At 34.9% G+C, this 24,091-nt stretch overlaps 1 protein-coding gene across 8 annotated transcripts in view; it reads right to left on the reverse strand.

Annotated features, from left to right (window-relative positions):
- Nucleotides 1-24,091, reverse strand: part of NT5C2 (5'-nucleotidase, cytosolic II) — a 111,787-nt gene that overhangs the window by 32,744 nt on the left and 54,952 nt on the right. For 6 of the 8 annotated variants that reach the window (XM_081158951.1, XM_081158950.1, XM_081158955.1 and 3 more), the window contains exon 3: nucleotides 2,494-2,567. In XM_081158951.1, coding sequence (XP_081015077.1) covers nucleotides 2,494-2,567 — 74 coding nt within the window. Of the gene's footprint in view, nucleotides 1-2,493; nucleotides 2,568-13,546; nucleotides 13,669-24,091 lie in introns of those variants that run through there. The other 2 variants (XM_081158953.1, XM_081158952.1) reach the window with 2 other exon arrangements.

The raw sequence follows: 24,091 nt of genomic DNA on the forward strand, positions 1-24,091 counted from the left end.
GATGTACCAAGGATTGTACAGAGAAGACAATGTCTCAGAGAATGCTTCAGAAAGAATAAGGACCCTTCCCAAGAATTTACCCTATGAGTCTATAACATTTACTCCAGGTATATTTATCCCAAATACTCAAAGCATTTAAAAACAAACAAAAAACACTTCTTTTAGTCTTGTCTGTGTACTTCATTGCACGTTTCTTCTGATGAAAAGTCCTCACCTCAGCAGCACTTCAAGGATATAGCTGGTGTTTTTTTAAATAACCAAATTATTCACAGACAAATTTAATAAATACCATTCTGGAAAACAGGTGAGATTATAAAGTCAATAAACTTGTTTTCCTGTGTGCTTTATGAAGTGGAGACAATACCACCAGAAGAGTAATAATGTTTTTCCCAACATGAAATTGTTGGAATAATGTATAGACTCTCATGGGAGCTATTTTGAAGTGCTTTGCCCACTCAAATGGATAGGTCCTGGTTGGTTTGTTTAAGGGAGGAGCTTATTTGAAATTATACCTCACTATATAAACTGTCAATATTCAAATGATAGTTTAAACTTATTATATACATGTATGCTTAGGTTTGAATCTTATATCATAGCTTAATGTCCTTGGGCAAAGTCCTTAATGTCTTTAAGTGTCATTTGTAAAATGGAGACAATAATAGTATTCCTCATAGGGTTTTTACAAATGTTAAATAAGCAATGTAAATGAGATAATCCATGCATTAAATGAGATAATCTATGTAGAACACTTAGAACAGAGTGTGACCTATAATAGCACTTAATAAATGTTAATAATTACTACTACATATAAGCAAAGTGTATTACAGTTTAGACTAAGAGTAATCATTAAAATATGAAGTGGGGTATAAAAAAACAAAAAAGCAAATAAAAAGAAGAAATCAAAGTATTTTTAAAGTTGAGAGACCGCTCGGCCAGGCATGGCTCAGCGGTTGAACATCGACCTAGGATCCAGGCGATCAGGGTTCTATTCCCGGTCAGGGCACATGCCCGAGTTGCGGGCTGCAACCGATCAATGACTCTCTCATCATTGATGTTTCTATCTCTCTCTCTCCCTCTCCTTTCCTCTCTCTGAAATCAATAAAGATATATTTAAAAAAAAAAAAAGTTTAGAGACTAAGATTCAGTGACTATTTCAGTAAAAGAATTTGTTCTTTTCATTATTCTATGGGAATATCTAGTTATTTCAATGTTTAGTAACAAAATGTGTTGGGCACATTACAGATTTTCAATACATACTTATTGAACTACTTCAATAAGAATGTCTTAATAATCTAGGAGGGAAAAGTATGTTACTTTTTGACCCCATATTAACTTCTATTTCTGCTTAGATAATAACTCTTTCAGCTACCTTGCCATTCCTTTCCCTGGAGAGCTAGAATTCTAGAAAAAAGAGATTGTAGGATTTTCTCCCAATTTGGACAGCAAGATCCAAACTGAGAAAGTACAGTGCTTCCTCCCTACTTTTTAGTATATGTGCTGCCGAAGTGAGCACTTCCTCCCTACTTTTTGACGAGTGCTCCCAAAAGTACCTGTGTCCAATTAGGAAAATCAAAATGTTACCTATGTGGCAAGTACATATAAACTTCATCTATTCATTTTTGTACATTCATTATTATTTATATTTATAGTTTAAATTGAACATCAAATTGAGACTTAATTTGAGACAAAAGTCAGTTTTCTAATACTGTTATATAAAAAAGTTTCCTGAACATAAATTCATACAATTTAAAGGGTTTTGTGTATTTAAAAATAATATGTTTTAGAGAAAATTTCTGAAACATTCTTTTCTGAGTGTCATAGCTGTACACACACTCAACTCAGTCCCTCATCCCTTCTACTTCTTAAATTACATTACATTTTCATTAATATTTGTACCAGACTGCAAATATTTTAATAAAAACTTTGTAAGTTCTGAAAAGATAACTATTCACTAATGCAATGATTACTTCAAATATATCTCAGAGACAGGAAGGGAAAAACAGCACAGTGCTAATGTTTAAGGTCTATTTGACACTAAACAAAGCTTAATAGCTCTAGTTTTTAAAGTCTTTATATAGTATGTGTGCAATCATTTCAATGAAAAATGAGCACATTTTCCATTTGTCTTAAAAACATTAAAATTTTAAACTGGTAAAAATTTACCTTGTGGTAGAGTGAGAGATACAAGGAACAGCTTAATAAAAGTCCAAAGTGCCCAAATATACACAAAATGTATTAATTTACCATATCATTTCTTACCAGGGTCTCTAAAATAATTTAGCACTTGTTCTACCTATCTATACAAACTAAATGTCAAGGCTATCTGGTAATTTCAATACTGACAAATCTCAACAGAAGCAGCTTGATAATAAGACTCCCTGGCAGCTAAATACACGTATATGATTAAATCAACAGGTGTTTATTGAATTGCCTACTGTGTATCCACTATAATATATCCAAAGCAATCTTAAGCAATCAAAAAGTGCTACTTACCAGCAAGTGTATAATCCATATCAAAACCAAAACACTTTATTTTCTCCATGGCTAAACTTCGGTTCACAAACACCCTGAGAAGGGGTAAAAAATGATATCTCAATTAAAACTGAAACAATAAAAAACTTAAGTTTAACCGAATTATTTGGCTATTTTTCTATATCTTCTCATTTAAGAACCAATATGAAAACTCATAATAAAATTATTCAAAAGTCCTTCTGATACCTTAAGTGAAATCAGAGATTATATGAAAATACATAGATTTTCTCACTGTATTTTGATATTAACGCCATTTAGTCAAAACTTAAGAGAATTAGCTCTCCTTTTCAAAATATAACCACATAAGTTTGTTTCTGAGATTTTATAATTCATTCACTCACTCATTTGTAAATTTATCTAACAAAGGTTCATTTAAGCCTACCAGATGCTAGATTAACTAAAGACATAAATATAGATTCATTCAACAAATACTCATTGAGTGCCTACTAAATGCTAGAAACTATGATATGGCAGTCAACAAAAAGTATCTGCCCTCATGGAACTTCTGTTTTTACTTAGAATCTCTACCCTTGAGAAATTCAGCTTAGCAGGAGAGGGACTTAAATAAGCAAATAATTATAGCAAGTCAATAAATGCTATAAAACATCATAAAGGACAGAGCACCAGTTGTTTAGAGACCAGAAGAGATGTGTGAGCTGAATCTTAATGAGAAGTTTTCCAGTAGAACAAAGCAAGAAAGGCAATCCAGGCAGAACAACCAAGTAAGGACAAGGTTTATAGTGAACTATATAAAACATTTATTGTGGCTGGAGCTAAGGAGTTTTCTTTGGTTTTGCTTTTCGAGAGAAGGGTCAATAAAAGCTAGGAAGCAAAAACGGTTAACGGGTAAAAATCATGAAGATTTTGCATGTTATGGGAGCATGAGCTTGATCCTGCAGGCAAGAACATATGATCAGGTTTTGAAGAAATTAAATAATCAGATTCAAATTTCAGAAAGATCACTATGAAGACAGGGAAAACTAAAAATATAATAGTATGGTATACCGATCATCACCATGATGGTGTTTTGGGGTAAGTTTTAATCATTTCTGAAAATAATGTATAGCCTCTATTTTGGCCAGCTCCGTGGCCAAAATTTCTGAATCACTTATGGTCTTATTATCAAACCTTTTCTTTGCCTTTATTAAGTAACTGTGAGGAATGAGACTGCTTTAAATCACCTAGGAAACTTGTTAAAAAATAAAGATGCCTGGGCTGCACTCCCCTATTAATGATCTAGGTCAACAGTCTCCAAAGAGAATTAACTGCACTGGGGATGCAGAAGACTCCACTGAGGAAAAAAGAAAATATTACATCTTCTACTTATATTTATTTCATCATTTATAAATGCCTAATATTTATGTTTTCTACTGTATATAAATAAGGACAGTATGTAATTTGTAAATAAGTACATACAGGGATAAATGTACATATTTTTAATGATGAAATATTTGAGTTTAGAAACCACTGATCTAGGTACTGACTTTTTTTAAAAAAACAACTCTTCACCAACACATATATTATTGTTTTAAATTTTAATAGAAAACATTTCCTCTCATCTCAGAATGCACATATCAATTTAAAATTATGAAAAAAAAAACAAACAGATTAAAACTACTTTGAGAATTTAAAATCAGTTGGCCCTTGAATTCAGAACTTTTCTGAAAAATATAAAAATCATTCATCTCTATAAAACTCTTAATTCCTGAGACAGATATGTAAAATATTTATACTTTCCCTAAAAAACCCTAGTCTTCTAGAAAATCAATATTTACTTTGTCTTCGGTTAATGGTGGAGGAAAGAGGAAAAAAAGAGTAGCACAGCGATTTTCAATCTTTTCCATCTCATGGCACATAAACTTATTACTAAAATTCTGGGGCACACCGAAAAATATTTTCGCCGATCTGACAAAAAAATAGGTATGACTTTGATTCATTCACACTAGATGGCTATTGTGTTGGCTGTTGTCATTTTTTAATTTGACAATCTAAGGGAAAAGAGGTCAATGTCTCTGACTAAACAGTCGGTATTGCATATTTTAAAAATTCTTGCGGCACACCAGTTGAAAAACCTCTGAAGTGGCTAGCTAAAAGATACAAGGGACTAGAGAATAAATGACACCCTCCCCCAAACCTTTTAAAACATACCACTACCCCAAATATATCACCATGACCCTTCTAGCACTTTACCAAACTTCACCCTGCTTTTACTGATCTACTTTATTATCATTTTCCCCCGTTACATAAATCCTTTTGAAGTCACAACAGGGGTAAAAGACACAAAGTAACATTTTTAACTCTGGAAACAATGTTACCACTGATGCCTAGGCTTTTCAAACACACTTTCAATTCAGGCTAGGGGGCCAACTGGATCAAATCCTTGCTCAGAGCCCAAACAGCTGACATGCCTAAAATATTCTGTGGGAATTCAGGCAGGAACGATTGGGAAGATTTTTCTTCCTTGTGATACAATCCAGGAGAGATCTGTAGGACCACATAATAAAAGAAACAGCTCAGATTCTGATAGAAAAAAGATGCGAGCTGGTTTTAGACACAATGAAAATCACTGGAGAAAAGAAATTTGGCCAAATCACTCAATCAGTGCTAAAGATGAAAAGAAACTATCAACAGACCCAGCAAGATGGTTTATTAGTTTCTTTCTTGGTCAGAAGAGAAACTAAGCCTATATATCTTACCATATATATTTTTTAAAGAACATAAATATCATAATGTACCTCAGGTATTATCCATATAAACTCTGAAAATGACATATATCAGTAACATGAAAATTTACTGTTTTGCCAAAATAACCACTGCTAAATATCAATCAAATCGCACTCTTTCCTCTTTGGTCATTTTATTCAATCAACACATTTGTTAAATGCCTACAACAAAGCAGGTACCGTTTTGTGACATATATTCTAGAAGCTGCCCTTCAGAGAGCAGTCAGAGCTAAGAAAGACTTTCTTGATGCCTAAAATCAGGAAATAAGACCTTTTCCAATGAATGTATTTTACCAAATGTCCTTTATCTTTTCATTTTCATTCAAAATAAGTTAACCCTCACCCACAGAAGCAATTCCTGAGCTTAAAAGAGAAACAACAATTCCTATCTTCCCTTCTAATTCACTTATATTATGAAACAAAAAGAAAAACCTCACATATATTCTAACCTCTCCTGTTTTTTCCCTAGTTTATGCTACAAAACATGGGAGGGGGCAATAGGGATATTTGCAATTTATGTGCAAATATCTAAAGTGCAAAAGAAAAGCTATAGTGACAAAATGGAACAGCTACATTATACATATTGCACCAATATAGTATATGTTAAAATTTACAAAGATGATAAACATCCAAATGCTGAAAGTATGCACTTCGGCAAAGAAACAGCCTTGAGCCAGAAATACCATGTCTCCAGGACACAATCTTCAAGGAAATCTAATTTCTTGGCCTCAAACTAATGATTATTCTTTACTGTTTTAACAGAAGCCTGGCTCCCTGTCCCACCACACATTTCAAACAAAGATACCTGCCTTGGGGAATCCAAAATGTCTGTTGGTTCCAAGACCTTGATTGTATCTTTGCCAATGCCAGTTTACTTATATCACTTTTCTAAATTATTAACCAGTGAAACATACTCCACCTCTATCTTTAAGAGCTTCAATATATTTGTGAAATTCCAAAGCTTGCTTTAAATAAAGTACAAAGTTGCCACTCTGAGAAGCATGACTGACCTTAAGCATCCAGCCTTAACACAATTATCAGCCAGAAATTCCTACATACACACTAAGTCAACTACAAGATACAGATTTGAGCATAAACAAGAGAAACAATCTTTAGGAGACAAAGGAACACTATAAAACCAGATACACACTTCAACACAAAGATACATGTTAACAGCTTTTACCATCATATCCGACTGTAGTAAGGCATGGAATCTGAAGAAATTCTATACGGATAAACATAAATATTAACTATAAAATATGAGACTATTAATTTATGTGCATTAAGAAGAGTGATCTAATATTCTCCCACTTAAGGGAAAACATGCAATTTACTAAATTTGAAATTCTGTAAATAGCAAACTCAGTGGTTTTGAGATTTAACTCATAATTCAAAGCAGCATTACCTCATCTGTCACTGGTTGCCGTTTTGCAAAGTGTGAAACTATCTGAATCAACTAGTTCTTGAAGTCACATAACAAAATTCTTCTTCAAGTCCCTGGTATAAGTTTTTTTTTTTATGAGTTCAACCTAACTTCGAAAACTTTTTTAGTCTGAAGCAGGCCCTCAACAGCATGTATCTTCTGGGACAGTGTTGGAGAAAACACCTCTGTGTCTAATTTAACTTGTCATTGGATATCACTGTTGCTCCACACAAATCCATTTGGAATAGAATTTCTTTGGCAATGGCGAGCTTTATCCCTAACTCCTCCCACTGCCTAGGAGTCACAATTTCCTGGCCAAGCGCCCGAAGCAGTTACTGCAACAACAAATGAGACTAATGATATAAGTATTAAATCTTCTTGGACATGTTTTGGTTATAGGTTTGTATAATTATATATTTAACGTTTGTTACAATCAGAGAAAAGAAAAAGTTACAAGCCCTTGAGAGTGCAAATTGAGATTATGAACTAAATGATGTGTCTCTGTGTGTGTCTGCTTAACTTAATAGAAAAATGTTATAATGTAAATTTTTGTTGAAAACCTAATTTAGTATTTTATTCACAAACTAGTCCCTATTTTTGCTACTGGTACCCTAATTTTTCCACATAAACCCCAAAATCTAGTTAATCTTTCTATTCTTTCCTCTCTCTTAAATTCACAGTCTCAATCATTTCATGTGCCTTCATTTAAATTTCCAAATGTCTCTGTAATCCGATCTTTTATTCAATTCACACTGCTAACAATTTGCCCAGGTCTCCATTAACTCTTTTTTTTTTTTAATCCTCACCCAAAGATATGTTTATTGATTTTAGAAAGAAAGGGAGGGAGGGAGGGAAAAGGAGGAGAGAAAGGGGGAGAGAGGGAGAGAGTGCATGTACCCTGACTGGGAATTGAACCTTTGACCTTTCGGTGTATGGGATGATGCTCCAACCCAATGAACCACACCAGCCAGGGAAACTCATTAACTCTTTAGCAATCATGTCCCAATTGATCTGCCTACACACTAATGTCAAATTAATTGCTGTGCCACAGAACTATGTGACGATGACAGTATGCCTCTGGGTTTCGGATTACTTTCCTATCCATTTAAAGAGATTTCACCAACAATTAAATTCTATAAAGTTGTGATCTATATAAGAGTTCTGAATATGCAAAATCCCTTATTTTGGCACTTACTATGTTTTGTTACATACATAAAGTATATAGGTAGTTCTTGTGTTCTTTACTGAATTACAAACTTTGAGGCCAGGCACTGCACAAAATTGGCTAAATATCACATAACTATGACATTTAATGCTTCCCTTTTCCACTCATTAGAATACAATATCAGTGATGATAAAGATATTTTTAAAGGGAGAATTCAAATTACTGTTAAAGTCTACAAAACTAAAAAATACAGATTAGCCTAGAGCAGCGATTTCAACGAGCATACCGTGCACACTAGTGAGCTGCAAGAATTTTTAAAACATGCGATACCTGACTATTTAACCAAGGGGCACTGCCTCTTTTCTCTTAGATTGTCAATTAAAAAAATGACAACAGCCAACAACAATAGCTGCCAAGTGTGAATGAATCAAAATTATACCCATTGTTTTGTCAGATCAGTCAAAAATACATTTTTTATATGCCACAGAATTTTAGTAATTAGTTTATGTATGCCATGAGATGAAAAGGGTTGAAAATCACTGGCCTACAGAATAAATTAGAGGGTCTCCTAAAAGGAAATAGAAATATAATGAGAAACAAAAATCAGAAAACTAATTTAAGAAAAAAGTTAAGTACAAGACAGATGTCAATATTTACGACTGCGGTAACTTTCATTTAGAACATCCAAAGATTTCAAAGAGTTTTAATCCAATTCTTAGCATAAGGCCTTGTAAAAAACAAACACAATTATTTACCTGAACTAAAAATTAAACTTAAACTAAAAAGTTAATAGTAGTTAGTGGTTGCCAGAGGCTGTGTAGGGAGGAGGGATTGGGGAGTTTTTGTTAATGAGTACAAGGCTGCTTTTGGGGGTAATGAAAATGTTCTAAAAGTTAGACAGTGGTGTTGGTTGCACAACTCTGGATATACTAAAACCACTGAAATGTACACTTTAAAAAGATGAACTAAATGGTATGCAAACTGCATCTCAACTAAGCTGTTATTTTAAAAACTTAATGGCAAGACTTTAGTTTGCTTAGTGATCTAAAAATACAGGTAAGAACGCTCTAATTTATGAAATGGATTCCCAAAAACTGGAAGTTCAAATACCATGAATATATAGACACAGCAAGAAATTTTGGACTAGATTATAAAAGCAAATATTTTATTTAGTAGCATTAGTTTTTATTTTCATAAATTCCTGTCAATAGCTGCTTACTAATTTATCTTACTATTTTCTCTGAAGAACATCCTCAAGGAAGAATATATTTTATCAGATTGTGCCAGAACAGCAGCCTGCACTTTAAAAGTCTGAACAAGCATATTATCATTTCTAAAATAAAACATAAATTAATCATAATATTCTTTTTTCACTTAAATACTCAATATAAAAAGTTCCAGTGAAAGGAAGTGAGTATGGAGGCATGCAGAGAACAAAATTAAAGATGATTAAAATGTAAGATGCCATCAATTGTAAAATTCACCCATACTATATGCTATTAGGAAATGGGATGGAGGGAAATGCCCAAGAAAAGTCAGAGCCTCATAAAGCTAGGATATCGAAGGGCTATATCCCTAATAAGAGGATAAAGGAGAAATAAATCTGAAACAGAGAAGGAACATTAAAGGAAATCTGTGCATCTCATGACAGAGTCCAGGGAGGGGAAACCTCCCCTGAAAAACTGAACAAGAAGTCATGCGGGCCTGTGGTCTGAATCTATACTGCTAGGATGGAAAGGTTGCCCCATAGGTGACTGAAAGAAATTAAATCCTCTGGAAGAACTCCACTTAACTCTAGGTGATATACCACTAGGTGCAGCCCAATTTCAGAGATGTTTAAATGTGAAAAAATGTGTATCTTAAAAGGGAAAAAATATTAAGAGTAGTGCTCATACTGTCTTTCCACCAAAGCTTTCAAAGCAAACTTTAAGGAGATTCGTTAAAAATGTTTAAGAGACATTAATATTCCCTTCACCTTCATTCTCAAATGAAAAAACTGCAGTAATGAGAGCAGGATGGTGGGAGGGCTAACAAAATAAGAAAAATACACAAATTAAGGGAGAAACCAGAGGTAAGTACTTCTGAAAATAAATTTACTATTCTAAACTTCAGGCTAATTTAATCCAGATCTTTTTCCAATCCTTTTTTTTCCTATTTTCCTCTAAATTATTTTTCACTTTTCGCCCCAATTTTTTAAAGTAAAGAACAATGCAGAGAGGTAACTTATAAAATGCAGCAAATGATCAAAGTTCAACTCTGCGGGATAAAAATGAGAAAAGAAAATACGATTATCCATGTTATCATGAGGACAAATTAACAAGTTACTGATTATGCCTATAGCGAAAAGGAGAGATCAAAATTTAGAATTTAAAATAAAAGCAAATGATAAAACTCATTTTGGCCTCTAAAAGGCATTCTAACAACTGTAGAGTACTAGGGTTCAATCATGATAGTGAAAGGAGGGTGCACTTTTTCCTGCATTATTCATCCTACAGCATCTGTATTTCCCCAAATATATTCTCTTGAATATGAATTAAGAATAATCTTTTCATTTACAAAAAGTTAAATAAGCCAAGTTGAGGAACTCTTCAAGTCTCATTCTCCCACCAACTTTATTGAAATATGATTTACTTAAAATAAAATTCACCCATTTTAAGTGTAAAGTTTGATGAGTTTAGCAATTGTATACACTGATGTAACAATTACTACCATCAACCCAAAACATTTCTTAAAGTCATCTTGCAACACCCTCCCCAAGCCCTGGCCCCAGGCTACCACTGATCTATGGTTTGTCATTACAGGTTTCTTATAAATGGAATCAATCATCATGTAGTTGATGGTTGCGCCTCTTTCCTAGCACAGTGTTTCTGAGATTCATTCATGTTGTTATACACACCATATAATTAGCTCTTTTATTCCTGAGTAGTATTCCATTGTGTGGGTATTCCACAATTTGTTTATACATTCAATTAATGGGTATTTTGGGTTGTTCCCAGTATTGACTATTATAACGCTGCTATGCAGAGTCACATACAAATATGTGTGGACGTACCCTTTTGTTTCTCTTGGGTAAATACAAATACCTAAAAATGGAATTACTAGGTCATATGGTAAGTTTATGTTTAACTTTAAAAGACATTGCTGAAACTGTTTTCTATTTTGCATTCTCATCAGCAATTGCAGGAGAGTTCCAGTTGCTTCACATGATCGGTGTTTTTCATTTTAGTCATTCTAGTTAAGCAATTTTCAACCGCTGCACTGCAAGAATTTTTAAAACATGCAGTACCTGACTATTTAGTTGGGTGCACTGACCTCTTTTCCCTTAGACTGTCAAATTGAAAAATGCCAACAGCCACCACAAAAGCTGTCTGGTGTAAATGAATTAAAAGTGTATTTTTTTGTCAGACTGGCCAAAAATATGTTTTTTTGGTGTGCTGCAGTATTTTAGTAATTAGCTTTTGTCTGCCATGAGATGGAAAAGGTTGAAAATCACTGTTCTAATTAGTTTAGTCATTCTAGTGGGTGCAGTAGTATCTCACTGAGGTTTTAACTTCTATTTCCCTAATGATTAATGATGTAGAGCACCATTTCCAGTGCTTATTGACCATATTTTTTTTTGTATAAAGTATATATCCAAATCTTTTGCCCATTTTTAAACTGGGTGGTTTGCCTTATTGTTGCCTTGTAAAAACTCTTCATATATTTTGGATATAAGTTTTTTATCAGTTATTTATGTATTGAGAATAGTTTCTCCCAGTCTGTTTATTAATGGTGTCTTTCAAAACTGTTTTTTAATTTTTGATGAAGTCCAATTTATCAATTTTGTCTTTCACGGTTTTACGTATTTTATCTAAGAAATCTTTACCTAATTCAAAGTCACAAAGATTTCTGCCTACACCTTTAATCCATTTTGCATTATTTTTATATGGTTTGGAGAAGGTTGGCATTATTTTTATATGGTTTGGAGAAGGTTGGGGTTTGTTTTTTTTCTATATGAAATTACTTTGGCCTCACTGCAGAAAATCAATTGACTATATATGTGTGTGGACCTACAAACTCCCTATTAGGTTTAATGATCTACAGATCTACATAAGTCTATTCTTATACTAATACTACACTGTCTCGATTACCATAAGTTCAAGTATAATTTTTGGTGATTTAACTCTTATAACAATCTTTTCCTATTACTATTAGGAAAATATTTCTTATATATTAAATGACAGACTACTACATGTCAAAATATCACATATATAAAAATTATAAATATAAAAATTTTCATCCCAAAGTACAAAATTTATCCACTTATGTCTAAAGATAGCTAAAGAGAATAAAAGCTAACTGATTTCATTTATGTGATCCATGCATTTCAAATGCACTTGGTTCATTACCTATTTAGACAGTACAGGAATTGCCCTAGGGACCCCTAAAAATAAACCTAAAAAAAATCTCAGTCCTTATAATGTCCTTTGGTTTATATAGATCTTGTAACTAACCAATTCTAACATATGCTTTACCATAGGGGAAAAATTAGCATTTTGACTGCACTTAGAAATATAGTTCTTCTTAAATCTATAAGTGAGCTTTATAAACCATATGTACAAGACTAACAAATATATCAGCACCTGTGATTATCATAAAAATCATTTAACAACTGCAGGTTTGTAGCCAGTACTGGAAGGTAAGAAAACATACACACCTAAAGAGGCAGCCCTTTCGTAATTTTCACATTTAAAGAAACCTAAAAATTCTAGTGATGTTAAAAGTGGTCTAAAAATAACACAATTACATTTACCATAGTTCGTTTTCTTTATCCAATAATGAGGTTTAAAAATGGCAGTAAAGTAGGCCAATTTTATTTTGTTCATAATCAATACATAATTAGATTGAAATAAATTATAAACACAAAGCTCTGAAATTACTTCAAAACTTCTAACAGAACTAGAAAAAAAACAAGAGCTTCACAAAATCAAAATTTTACTGTACTTTTTAAGGTTTTTTTGAGAGATCTATGTCCTATTTAATCAAAGGGAATGTCTCTCTAGTCTAGTTATGACTGAAGGCTAGAAATGATATAATCAACAATATGCAGACATTAACTTACATGTTAATCTATTATAGTGATCACAAAAAGAAAATCAGTAACAATTCAGACTCTGAAGCATAAGAGAATATTAAAACAATTAAAAAAACCTAACACAGAACTATTTCACATTGTAAAGAGAAATAGGGGATTCAAAAAAATTTGGTTTTCCCTACAATGCCCAAAAGGAAAAATCATAGGCTGTTTTCACCAAGTCTTCCCCACCATTGTCTAAAGGTATAATTTATTTTAAAATGCCTTTGAATTTTTAAACTTCATCCATTTCTTTGTAAAACTGGTAAGACACCACTGATTGCTTCCAATCTTCATAAATACTTTCTACCAAAAACCAAAATGAGTTTACCACAGAGTAAACAGGGTGTCCAAATTCACTAAATTCCTATTAAGATTATCCATCCACAATGCTGTTTTTCAAAATAGCAATAGTAACTTTATAATATATTACATGTGAAACACTAACAATGTAAGCTTTCAGCTGAATTTCTTTCAATCTCTACCTCCACTCTGACTGGTAGCACTAGTAATCTTTCAGTTCACTCAGATGACTACACCCCCTCTTTGCTGAGAAAAATGAGGGAAAAAAGAGTAATAAACTCACTTACCCTTCCTTAGACATTCTCAAAGGTCTACTTCCTCTGGATGAGAATACAGGATCAACAAACAAGCTTCACTGATCTCTTAAGAACTGTAGCTCATTTGTTAAAGCACAGAGAGAACTCAGGCCCTGAGAGGCCCAACAAATTCGGGCACAATGCCGAACCCTAGCCGGGCAATATCTCAGTGACCAATATCCTCGGCTTTAAATACTTGAAAATCTAAGAACAACAGAAAAAAATTGGAGAGCAGGAAAAATAACTAATGGTCTGAACTGTTTAAGACTGGCCAGTTTAGGAAGGAGACAATCCAAATGGCCAGTTCCGGTAAGAGACAGGAATCATTACTGGCAAACACACAGAAAAAGCAAATTTACCCCCTAATGAGGCCCGCCAACAGTACGCAAACAATGTGAGTTTCACAGAATGGAGTGGCCCTAGTCAGTCCAAATCATTTTCAGTTTACTCTGGGGGTGGGGGGGGGATCAACAGGATATATGTTTTAATTATCAGTTATTTCCTCCCTTCAAAAATGAACAACTGAACCACAAGAGAAGAAAGTATGTGCAGATCATATTACAGAAGGAACCTAAAGTATTTCCACACTGAAGTCTTTTTTTTCTGATCATTAACTGCCTTTAAGGAAAACATCTGTTACTCAATCGCCTGAAATTTTCAGCTCATGTGAAAATAAATTTACAGATCCTTGGCATATGGGGGATAAATCCAGAACATTTTAAAGGTTAATTCCAAATCTCAGAGCAAACTGAGGTTTGAAAGAAAAACATCTGCAACATTCCTGCCTCCTGACCAATATAATGCATAGGGATTATGCAACAGGGAAAGAAATAAACAATTGTGCTGAAGTCTAAGAACACTGAGAGGGCAAATAAATCCTAGTGGTGATTCAAATTAAAAATAAAATATACATACCTTAAAGAAATACTACTGGAATTAAAATTTGAAATTAAAAAAAAACTTTATCTCTTTAAATATTACCTAAATATCTTACCATAAGATTTCTCTTAGTTAATAAAATGTTTAGTCACCAAGTAGCTAAAAGCACTATTGAAAAAGCAAACTAAAATTAAATTGAGTTTATTTAGAAAAGCAGTATGGTGTCATGGAAAGAGAATGAACACTGAACAACTACAGTTAAACCCCAGTTCCTCTACTTTCTGGTTGTGGAACCTTGAATAAATAACTTAACCTAAGGCTGAAATTTTATTTTTATCTACAGATCATAGATAATACCTAGTAGGGTTATTGTCTGTCATAAGTACAATATACCCTTGATTTTACGGACCTCGATTTAACGGACTTCGGATTTAACAAAATTTCCAGTCCCCATGTCATATGTGAAAATTAACAGCCTGTTAATTTTAAAATGCTTCTAACCAAGATTTGCTTATAATTAAATTAACAGGTGTTGTGTGTTTTTCCAATCCTCACCCGAGGATATTTTTTCCATTGCTCTTCGGAGAGAGTGGAAGGAAAAAGAGAGAGAGAGAGAGAGAGAGAGAGAGAGAGAGAGAAGGAGAGTAACATGGATGTAAAAGAGAGACATCAATTAGTTGCCTCCCACACTAGCCCAGACCACTGGGGCCAGGGGTTGAGCCTACAACCAAGGTACATGTCCTTGGCCAAAACTGAACCCAGAACCCTTCAGTCCATGGGCTGATGGCTCTAACCACTGAGCAAAACCAGCTAGGGCAATAGGTTATTTTTCTGTTATTAATTCACTGTTACTTTAAACAAATTCTGGCAAATAGGCCATATGTTGGAAAAAACACTGTAGTAATTTCACTGACATAAATAATTATCACATAGCTATAAACGTAGTCTACATATTTAAATCCAAGAGTCACCACTTATAAACAATGTTCTGTGAATGATTAGCACGTGATCACACCACATCGCAGGCTGAAATTGGTTCTGTTGTCCATGGTGTAACTTTCTGCAGCAGTTTTTTTTCATTTTTCATTTTATTTTTTCCATCACCTTTTATCCCCTCTATGCCCTCTTCACCTCTACCCATTTCTGAGTCATAAGTGTCTCTAACATTATAAGAAAGTACCAAACTGTTGTGCGGAGTGGCTATACCATTTTGCCTTTTACCAGCAATGCATGGGAGTTTCAGTTGCTCCACATCCTTGGCAACACTTGGTACTATCTGTATTTTTTATTATTGTCACTGTAATAGGCATATACACTGTAGTTTTTTGTGTTTTGGGGTTTTTTGGGTTTTTTTTAATCCTCACCAGAGGATATTTTTTCCATTGCTTTTCAGAGAGTGGGGGGGGGGGGGGAGAGAAAGAGGGAGGGAGAGGGAGGGGGGGAGGACACACCATGTGAGAGAAACACATTGATTGGCTGCCTCCCGAATGCACCCCGACCAGGGCTGGGGATCGAGCCTGCAACTGAGGTATATGCCCCGGCCGGAACTGAACCCGGGACCGTTCAGTCCGCAGGCCGATGTTCTAACCACTGAGCTAGCCAAACCAGCCAGGGCTACACTATAGTTTTAATCTGTATTTCTTAATAGCTAATGATGTTAAACATGTGCTTTTATGCTACACATATATCCTCTGTAGTGACATGTTAGTCTTTTGCCCATTTCACTGAGTTGTTTTCACATTGTTAAAATTATAAAGTTCTTTATAAATTCTGGATACAAGTCCTTTAACAGATGTGGGATTTACAAATATTTTCTCAGCTTTATACTAAATAGCTAAAAACTATAAAAAGCCCAAAAGTCCATCAACAGAAAAGCAATAAATTGTGGTATACTGATACAATGGAATGCCACACAGTGATAAAAAAGAACAAATTACTGATACACACAAAAACATGGATGAATCTATTTCTCAGGCATTACAGTGAATAAAAGAAGACATACACAAAAGAGTCCCTGAAGGTGAAATATGCTATCCAAATATGAAGAACATGTCCTCAACCTGAGTTTATTATAGGATTTCATTAAATAAAAGATGTTATCTTTTATTCTTTCTCTTCCTTGCTGCCACCACTTTGTCTTTTCATTTTACTTCTAGGTATAGTGTTCTTGGAAGAAGCACAGAAGGAATGGTGACAGAAAAACCAATTGAGAATATTTTAGGAACAAGAAAGTTTAGAGAATTTGTATTTTATAAAGTAGTATAGCACCACAACTCCTAACCAGTGGCAAGCACTACTCTGTTCTCATCTTAATTTTGTCATTTCAAGAATATCACAGATATGAAATCATACAGTATAAACCTTTTGGGATTGGCTTTAACTCAGCATAATTTTCTTCAGATATATCAAAGCTATATGTATTAATAGTTCATCCCTTTTTATTACTAAATAGTATTCCATAGATGAAATGTTTTCAGATGAAATAAACAGCCTAAAAAAACCCTTACTAGTCCTTGAATCCTCATCTGTCACTCCCTAAAACAGCAATTTTCAACTGGTGTGCCACAAGAATTATTAAAACATGCAATACTTGACTATTTAGTCAGGGGCACTAACCTCTTTTCCCTTAGATTGTCTAATAAAAAACGACAACAGCCAACATGACAAGAGCTGTCCAATGTGAATGAATCAAAGTGTTACCCCTTTTTTCTTTTTGTCAGTTCAGCAAAAAATATAATACCTTTTCTGGTGTGCTGCAGAATGTTAGTAATTAGTTTGTGTGCCATGAGATGAAAAAAGGTTGAGAATCACTGCCCTAGAAGTGTGAAACACTAATCAAACCATAAAGAATGCTATACTAACAAAAAAATTTACCACAGTTCTGATACCCTACCTCATGCTTCTTATTCTGACAAGATATATGCCATCTGTACATTATTTAAGAAACATGACTGCTTGGCATTCCTGAGAATCTGTATTTCCAATGTGATTTTTCAATTTATAAAATGGCCACTGAAACTTTAACAACTTGTCCATTTGAATATTTAAACCTATACTAAAATGGCAGGTTAATTCAGCTTGATCGAGAACACAACTAGTAAGCTGAATGACATTCATGTGATATTAGTAAGTGGTTAAAAGAGAAATACAATTTATCAAATTCACAGTCCCTTTCTGCATAAAACCTAATACCTGCTTTTCATTTGAAGTTAAAAAAAAATCAACATTTCTAATTCTACTAGTGTGTCAAGCTACAAGTTCTACAAAATAATTTTTATTCAAGCACACAAATTCCTTTTTATTCTTTAAACATATACAATAAATTTATTCCTATTGGAGAAGAAGCTATTGTTCAACAGGTTTAAATGAAAACTGGTATGGTTTTGGAGGCTTAAATTTTAATTTAAAAATAACTTCGGATAAATATACAAAGAACTTTAAGTATAAAGTGATTGCAATTTCTTTTAAAATAAGGTAAAAGACTAGTAAATCAAAAATTCACAAGCCCAATTACTATCAACACGATAAAAACCACTGCTGAATCCATAAACTGTTTTCACAAAGAGCGAGCCAACTCACTTATAGAAATTCTTCTATAATGTAATCATTGAAACTTTAAAAGGGTAAAACCAAATACCTGACTTCGGCATCCTGGACACAGTCAACGTGGAAAGCAGATGAAAAATTTAATTGTTCCATTCTGGGATTTGTAGATACAAATTCTGATGTGTATTGATCACTATTAGAATCTAGGTATTAAACAAGGAACTGTTTAAGAGGTAATTATCTAACCTGCCCTCTTCAAGCCACTATAACATCTGAGCAGCTCAGCCTATCTTCTCACCGAACAGCAAAACACATTTCAATGAAGGGTTTGGCCTGATGATTATCCTCAGCTTAGAAGACTCAACAACCATAATAAGGAAATGGAAGAACAACAGTCATACACTCTGAAGGCTAATTTCTTAATAGTGACACATGACCATCATTTCCATATTGAAATTTATAGGACTAATATTAAGCAAGAAAAAAGCTGGAAGTTAGATGTTTATTAACTAAAAGTACTCAGCTTCTTCTAAAAGTAAATTCTAAGGCATCACATACAATGTACAGTTTATGACAAATGTTCACAATAGTCTGCCTAATTTAGCCAATGGTAAATTACCATTGCCAAGAAATATATTTAATAAAATGCCCTGGAAACAGAATACAGTACAAACTGACCTAACTAGAAAACTAAAATAAATGTCTTCTAAATGGTTTCTGTTTAAAATTTTTAATTAACAAAAGTAAATGCCTACAAGAGTTCAAAAACCCAATTTTTTATATTAAAAGGAAATTTTGCAATATGCTACAATAAATGAACCTTGAGAACAGTATGCTCAGAGAAATAAGCCAGTCACAAAAAGACAAATACTATGATTACACTTAGATGAGGTACTTAGAATAGTCAAAATCATAAAGACAGTATAATGGTGGTTGTTGGCAGGGGCTGGAAGAAGGAGAGAACGGGGAGTTATTATTTAGTAGGTACAGAGTTCCAAATTTACAATATGAAAAAAGTTAAAGGGATGGATGGTGGTGATGGTTGCACAATGTGAATGTATTTAATACCACGGAACACTTAAAAAATAGTGATATGGTAAATTTTATGTTGTGTATACTTTACTACAATAAAAAAAGAAAAAAGTTTTAAATGATCTAACAATTCAAACCCATGAAGATGCTTTTTCTATTTCTATTATTTCAAACTGCACTCATCTATATGAAGAATGTTGGGTGCTGAGTCTGTCTAAATTTTTCCAGGAAATATCATTCCAAATGAGTCAGAAGTACACTCAGGCTACGACATATTAAATACAATTAGGACACTTAATGTTTACCAGATGACCTCTCTTCATTGCATAATTCTAACCCTTGTTTCCAATGATGAATGTTACATCATAACGAAATGTATACTTCAAAGCAAATAACTGAACAGAAAGTATAAAACACCTCTCCCCATATAAAGGCAAGTTATGTGTTTTATTTATGTGGATATACATAAACACTGTTACACTTTAATTCCCATGAATATGTAGCAACATGTTTCACACACTGCAAAGAATCATTAGTATCACTGACTGATTTTGAGTCTTCATACCTTGACGGGAACCTGAAATGTTTCTCCTTCAGGGTTTAAGGAATAACAACAGCCTAACACCTAGAAATGCTACACAGCAGATGTTTCTGCTTGATAGAGTTAGATCAACTTATTATGAAATACCTTGTTTCCTTTGAATAAACACACACCCAGAGAATTGTCATGAGGACTGAAATCATGACCTGCTGGGCCAGTGACTGGGAGTTTGTTCAGTAAATTCTCAGTCCATTTTCACTTGTAGATCAGTTGATTAAAGGCTCTGACATGCAGTTATGGATCATAAAATCCCAAGTAAGCAATTATTAATTTGCAACAAACATTACTGAGCATAAAGTTTTTAAAGTTGGAAAAAAAAATTAGAGATCTTCCTATTTAATCCCATCTGTTTACAGATGAAGAAATCACCACCCAGAGAGGTAAATTGGCCTCCTCGGGGTTACAATATCACAAAACTTGAACCCAGCTCTTCTGACTCTGACTCCAATTGTTTATTTATTTTTCACTGCTTGTAACTAATTTCAGAGACAGTGTCATAATCTTGTATTTTGTTATTTTCACTAATGCTCCTACCTCCAATGTATCATAAATATACTCTGTATCTGACTCTCATTTACATTTTTAAAGTAGATCAGTTGTGTGCATTTCCTGTAGATCTTGATTATTAAAATTATGTAAACTTTTTGGTTCCCTGAAGCATACCACTAGTAAAAATATGGCTTATTTTTCTTTCTCTGATAGATTTGCACCACTAAGTGATCAAATAGAAAACTGGAGGCCACAAAACAAGGTAAATGGGTATACTGCCTACAGTGGGATGGATTGGCACTTCTACCTTGTCAAGACACACTTGTTGTCAGCCCACATGTTTCCTTTAGGTCACATTCTTGAGCACCAAGAGTATGTGAAATATAAATATTTGTTGGATGAAGCTGATGAAAAAGGATGGCTTCCACTGCATGAAGCTGTTATTCAACCCATTCAACAAATACTTGAAATTGTTTTGGATGGTGAGAAAACATAAAATCCCTTCGACCAAACCGAATAAAAAATGTAGAAGTTATGAGCATTCCCAATGAACATAATAAGCTAAAAGAAAAAGCAGAAAAGATTATTTGGAATTTGGAAAAGGCAGTACACATTTTAAACAGAATACAAAAATTGGCACATTTCGGAAGGTTCAGAGTTCACCATTTGCATCATTCTAAGAATGTGACACAGGATGGCAGGAAGGTTATCACAAAAAGTGATCAAAGTTTGTATAAATCATGAATTGATTTGAATATAAAGCTTTTGAAAGTCGGTATTTTTCATCTTTTTTTAAAATTTATCTTTATTGTTGAAAGTATTACAGGTGTCCCATTCCCCCCCCCCCCATTAACCCTCTCCCCAGGCCTCCACCCCGTCATTGTCTGTATCCATGGGTTATGCATATATGCATATAACTTCTTTGGTTAATTTCTTCCCACGCTCCAACCCCATTCCCTCTTCCCTCTGAAATATGATCATCTGTTGCATGCGTCAAGTCTCTGGATCTATTTCGTTTGTCAGGTTCTTTTGCTCATTAGCTTCTTCTTAAAGAAAACCCTTCAACATTTCATGTAGTACTCGTATGGTGGTGATGAACTCCTTTAGCTTTTCCTTGTCTGAGCAGCTCTTTATCTGACCTTCAATTCTAAATGACAGCTTTGCTGGGTAATTTTGGTTGTAGGTTCTTATTTTTCATCACTTTATTTCTTGCCACATCCTTCTGGCTGCAAGGTTTCTATTGAGAAATCAGCAGAGAGTCGTATGGGGGCTCCCTTGTAGGTAACTAACTGCTTTTCCCTTGCTGCTTTTAAGATTCTCTGTCTTTAACCTCTGGCATTTTAATTATGGTATGTCTTGCTGTAGGCGTCTTTGGGTTCCTCTTGTTTGGGACCCTCTGTGCTTCCTGGACTTGCAAGTCTATTTCTTTCCCCAGGTAGGGGAAGTTTTCCGTAATTATTTTTTCAAATAGGTTTTCAATTTCTTGCTCTTTCTTCTCCTTCTGGTACCCCAATAATACGAATGTTGGGCCTCTTGAAGTTGTCCCAGAGGCTCCTTATACTATCTTCATATTTCTGGATTCTTTTTTCTTTTTGCTCTTCTGGTTGGGTGTTTTTTGTTTCCTCATATTCCAAATTGCTGATTTGATTCTCAGCATCCTCTACTCTACTGTTGATTCCCTGTAAATTATTCTTCATTTCAGTTCATGTAGCCTTCATTTCTGATTGGTACTTTATTAGGTCATCAATGGTCTCACTTGTTTTCGTAATAGTCTTACTAATATCCTTGCGCATCCTTATAACCATAATTCTGAATTCTGTATCTAGTAGTATGCTTGGTTCTATTTAATTTAGTTCCTTTTCTGGAGATTTCTTCTGTTCTTTCCTTTGTGACATGATTCTTTGCTTCCACATTTTGGCTGCTTCCAGGTGTTTGTTTCTATGTATTAGGTAGAGCTGCTATGTCACCTGGAATTTGTACAGTGGCTTTGTGTAGTAGGTGTCCTGTAGGGTCCAGTGGCTCAGTCTCCCCAGTCACCTTAGCTGGGCCTTCTAGGTGCTCCCCTGTGTGGGCTGTGTGCACTGTCCTGTTGTAGTTGAGCCTTGGTTGCTGCTGGCATGGTCAAGTCTGACAACCAGGTGCACTGTCTCTGGGGTCTCCCAGGAGGTGCAAAGTCAGCCTCTGCCAGTGCCTTGTCCAGGGCTACCCAGCATGAGCTACACAGCAAACCGTAGTTGGCTGCTACTTGTGCTGGGCTTGGAGGTATCCAAGAGAGGCCCAGCTATGAACCAATGCAGGCTGCCACTAGTGCCAGGCCTGGGGCCACTTACCAAGCCGTATGGGGCACACTGCTGCTTGTTAGAGAGATTTAGGAAAGTCCTAAGCATGAGGCTCGAGAGGCCACTTGCATAGAAAAGCCACTGGAAATGGCCTGGATGAGCTTGCAGGTAGGGAGGGGCAGGGCCTCCCGGAATCACCAGGGTGGGGCCAAAGGTGTGAGTCAGATGCTAGTGATTCAAATATGGTGCCTGCCTGCCGGCTATGTGCTAGGAGGACTCGTCAAAGGAGCAATGGCCTCTGCCAGCTCTTCTGCCTGGGAGAAAGCTGACCCTCTACCTCTCGCCCCAATCTCAGGCAAGTTAGTTCCTCCCCAAATGTCTCAGGTTCCTTTCAAGCTGCTGCCTGGCGACGGGGCTCAGAGGGAGCAGGTCTGAGTGAGTCTGTGCGTGGGCCCTTTAAGAGAGCTGACTGGGGCTCCCGCAGCCTCCGTGTCCCTCAGGGATAGTCCCTGCTGGTTTTTACAGCTGAAGTTGTGGGGACTTCTCTTCCTGGCTCTGGAGCCCTGGGCTGGGGGCCTGCTGTGGGGCTATGACTCCTCACTCCTCCAGGAAACCTCCACCACTGAGATATCCCTCTCAGGTTTAAACTGCAGCACTGGATGTGGGCCCGCAGTAGAGTCTCGGGGATCCAGCCCGGATCCGCCCGCATCTCTGCCCCTCCTACCAGTCTCATTGCTCCTTCAGTTCCCTGGTTGTAGAGCTTCTGTTCAGCTAGATTTCAGGAGGCTATTCTGTATTTTAGTTGTAATTTTGATGTGGTTGCGGGAGGCGGCGGGTACAGCTGTTACCTACGCCACCATCTTCTTTCTCCTAATTTTTCATCTTGAACTATCGGTATGTTTTCAAGTGATTATTATATAGTACAAGTAGTACTTACAATATTTCTTCTTACATTATTTTTTATAATGTAAACTAACATTGTAGTAAATAAAACTTTAAAAAAAACACACAGTGAATGACCTACCATCAGGGAAATGTCACCAATTTACTTTAAAAACTAACTAATGATACAATAATTAATTTTCAATATCAAATAACTATTCTCTTCAAAATATTAATTCTTCTGAAATGCTAAAATGTTACCTAATTCTAACCTAGCATTGTACACAAAGAATGGGATAGAATTATTTTTTTGTCAAAACTATTTTAAGTTACTTATTATAAACTACTTTAGGCATCTTTCCAGCAAGACTTTAATAGTAGTATTTCCTCTTTCCTCTAGCCCCCAAACGGATAAGTAATTATGAGCTGTTGAAGACTTCCTAGAATTCCCATACAACTTTTTAGCACTACCAATGCAACAGGCACTTCTACTTATTCCTGGTTTTCCATAAAATGGGAAGCAGAAATAGTTCTAGTAGGGCCCAGACTTTTCTATCCTACAAATTAACAGAAAGTATAAACTTCTAATTTTTGTCTAAAAACAAATAATTCCTAAATGCAGTACTTACTTCCAAGAATCTTAGCTACTTAAGATTTAGGTAGAAGCAGCCATTTAATTGAATCTATTAAAAGTTGCAAATAAATTGAAAATACATTTTAAACATTTAAAGAATTCTGAATCCAGCCAGTGTTGCTTAGTGGTTGAGCATCAACCTATGCACCAGGAGGTCACCGGTTCATTTCCTGGTCAGGGCACATGCCCGGGTT

Source organism: Miniopterus schreibersii (assembly GCF_964146895.1).
Source record: "Miniopterus schreibersii genome assembly, chromosome: 14".
Taxonomy (NCBI): domain Eukaryota; kingdom Metazoa; phylum Chordata; class Mammalia; order Chiroptera; family Miniopteridae; genus Miniopterus; species Miniopterus schreibersii.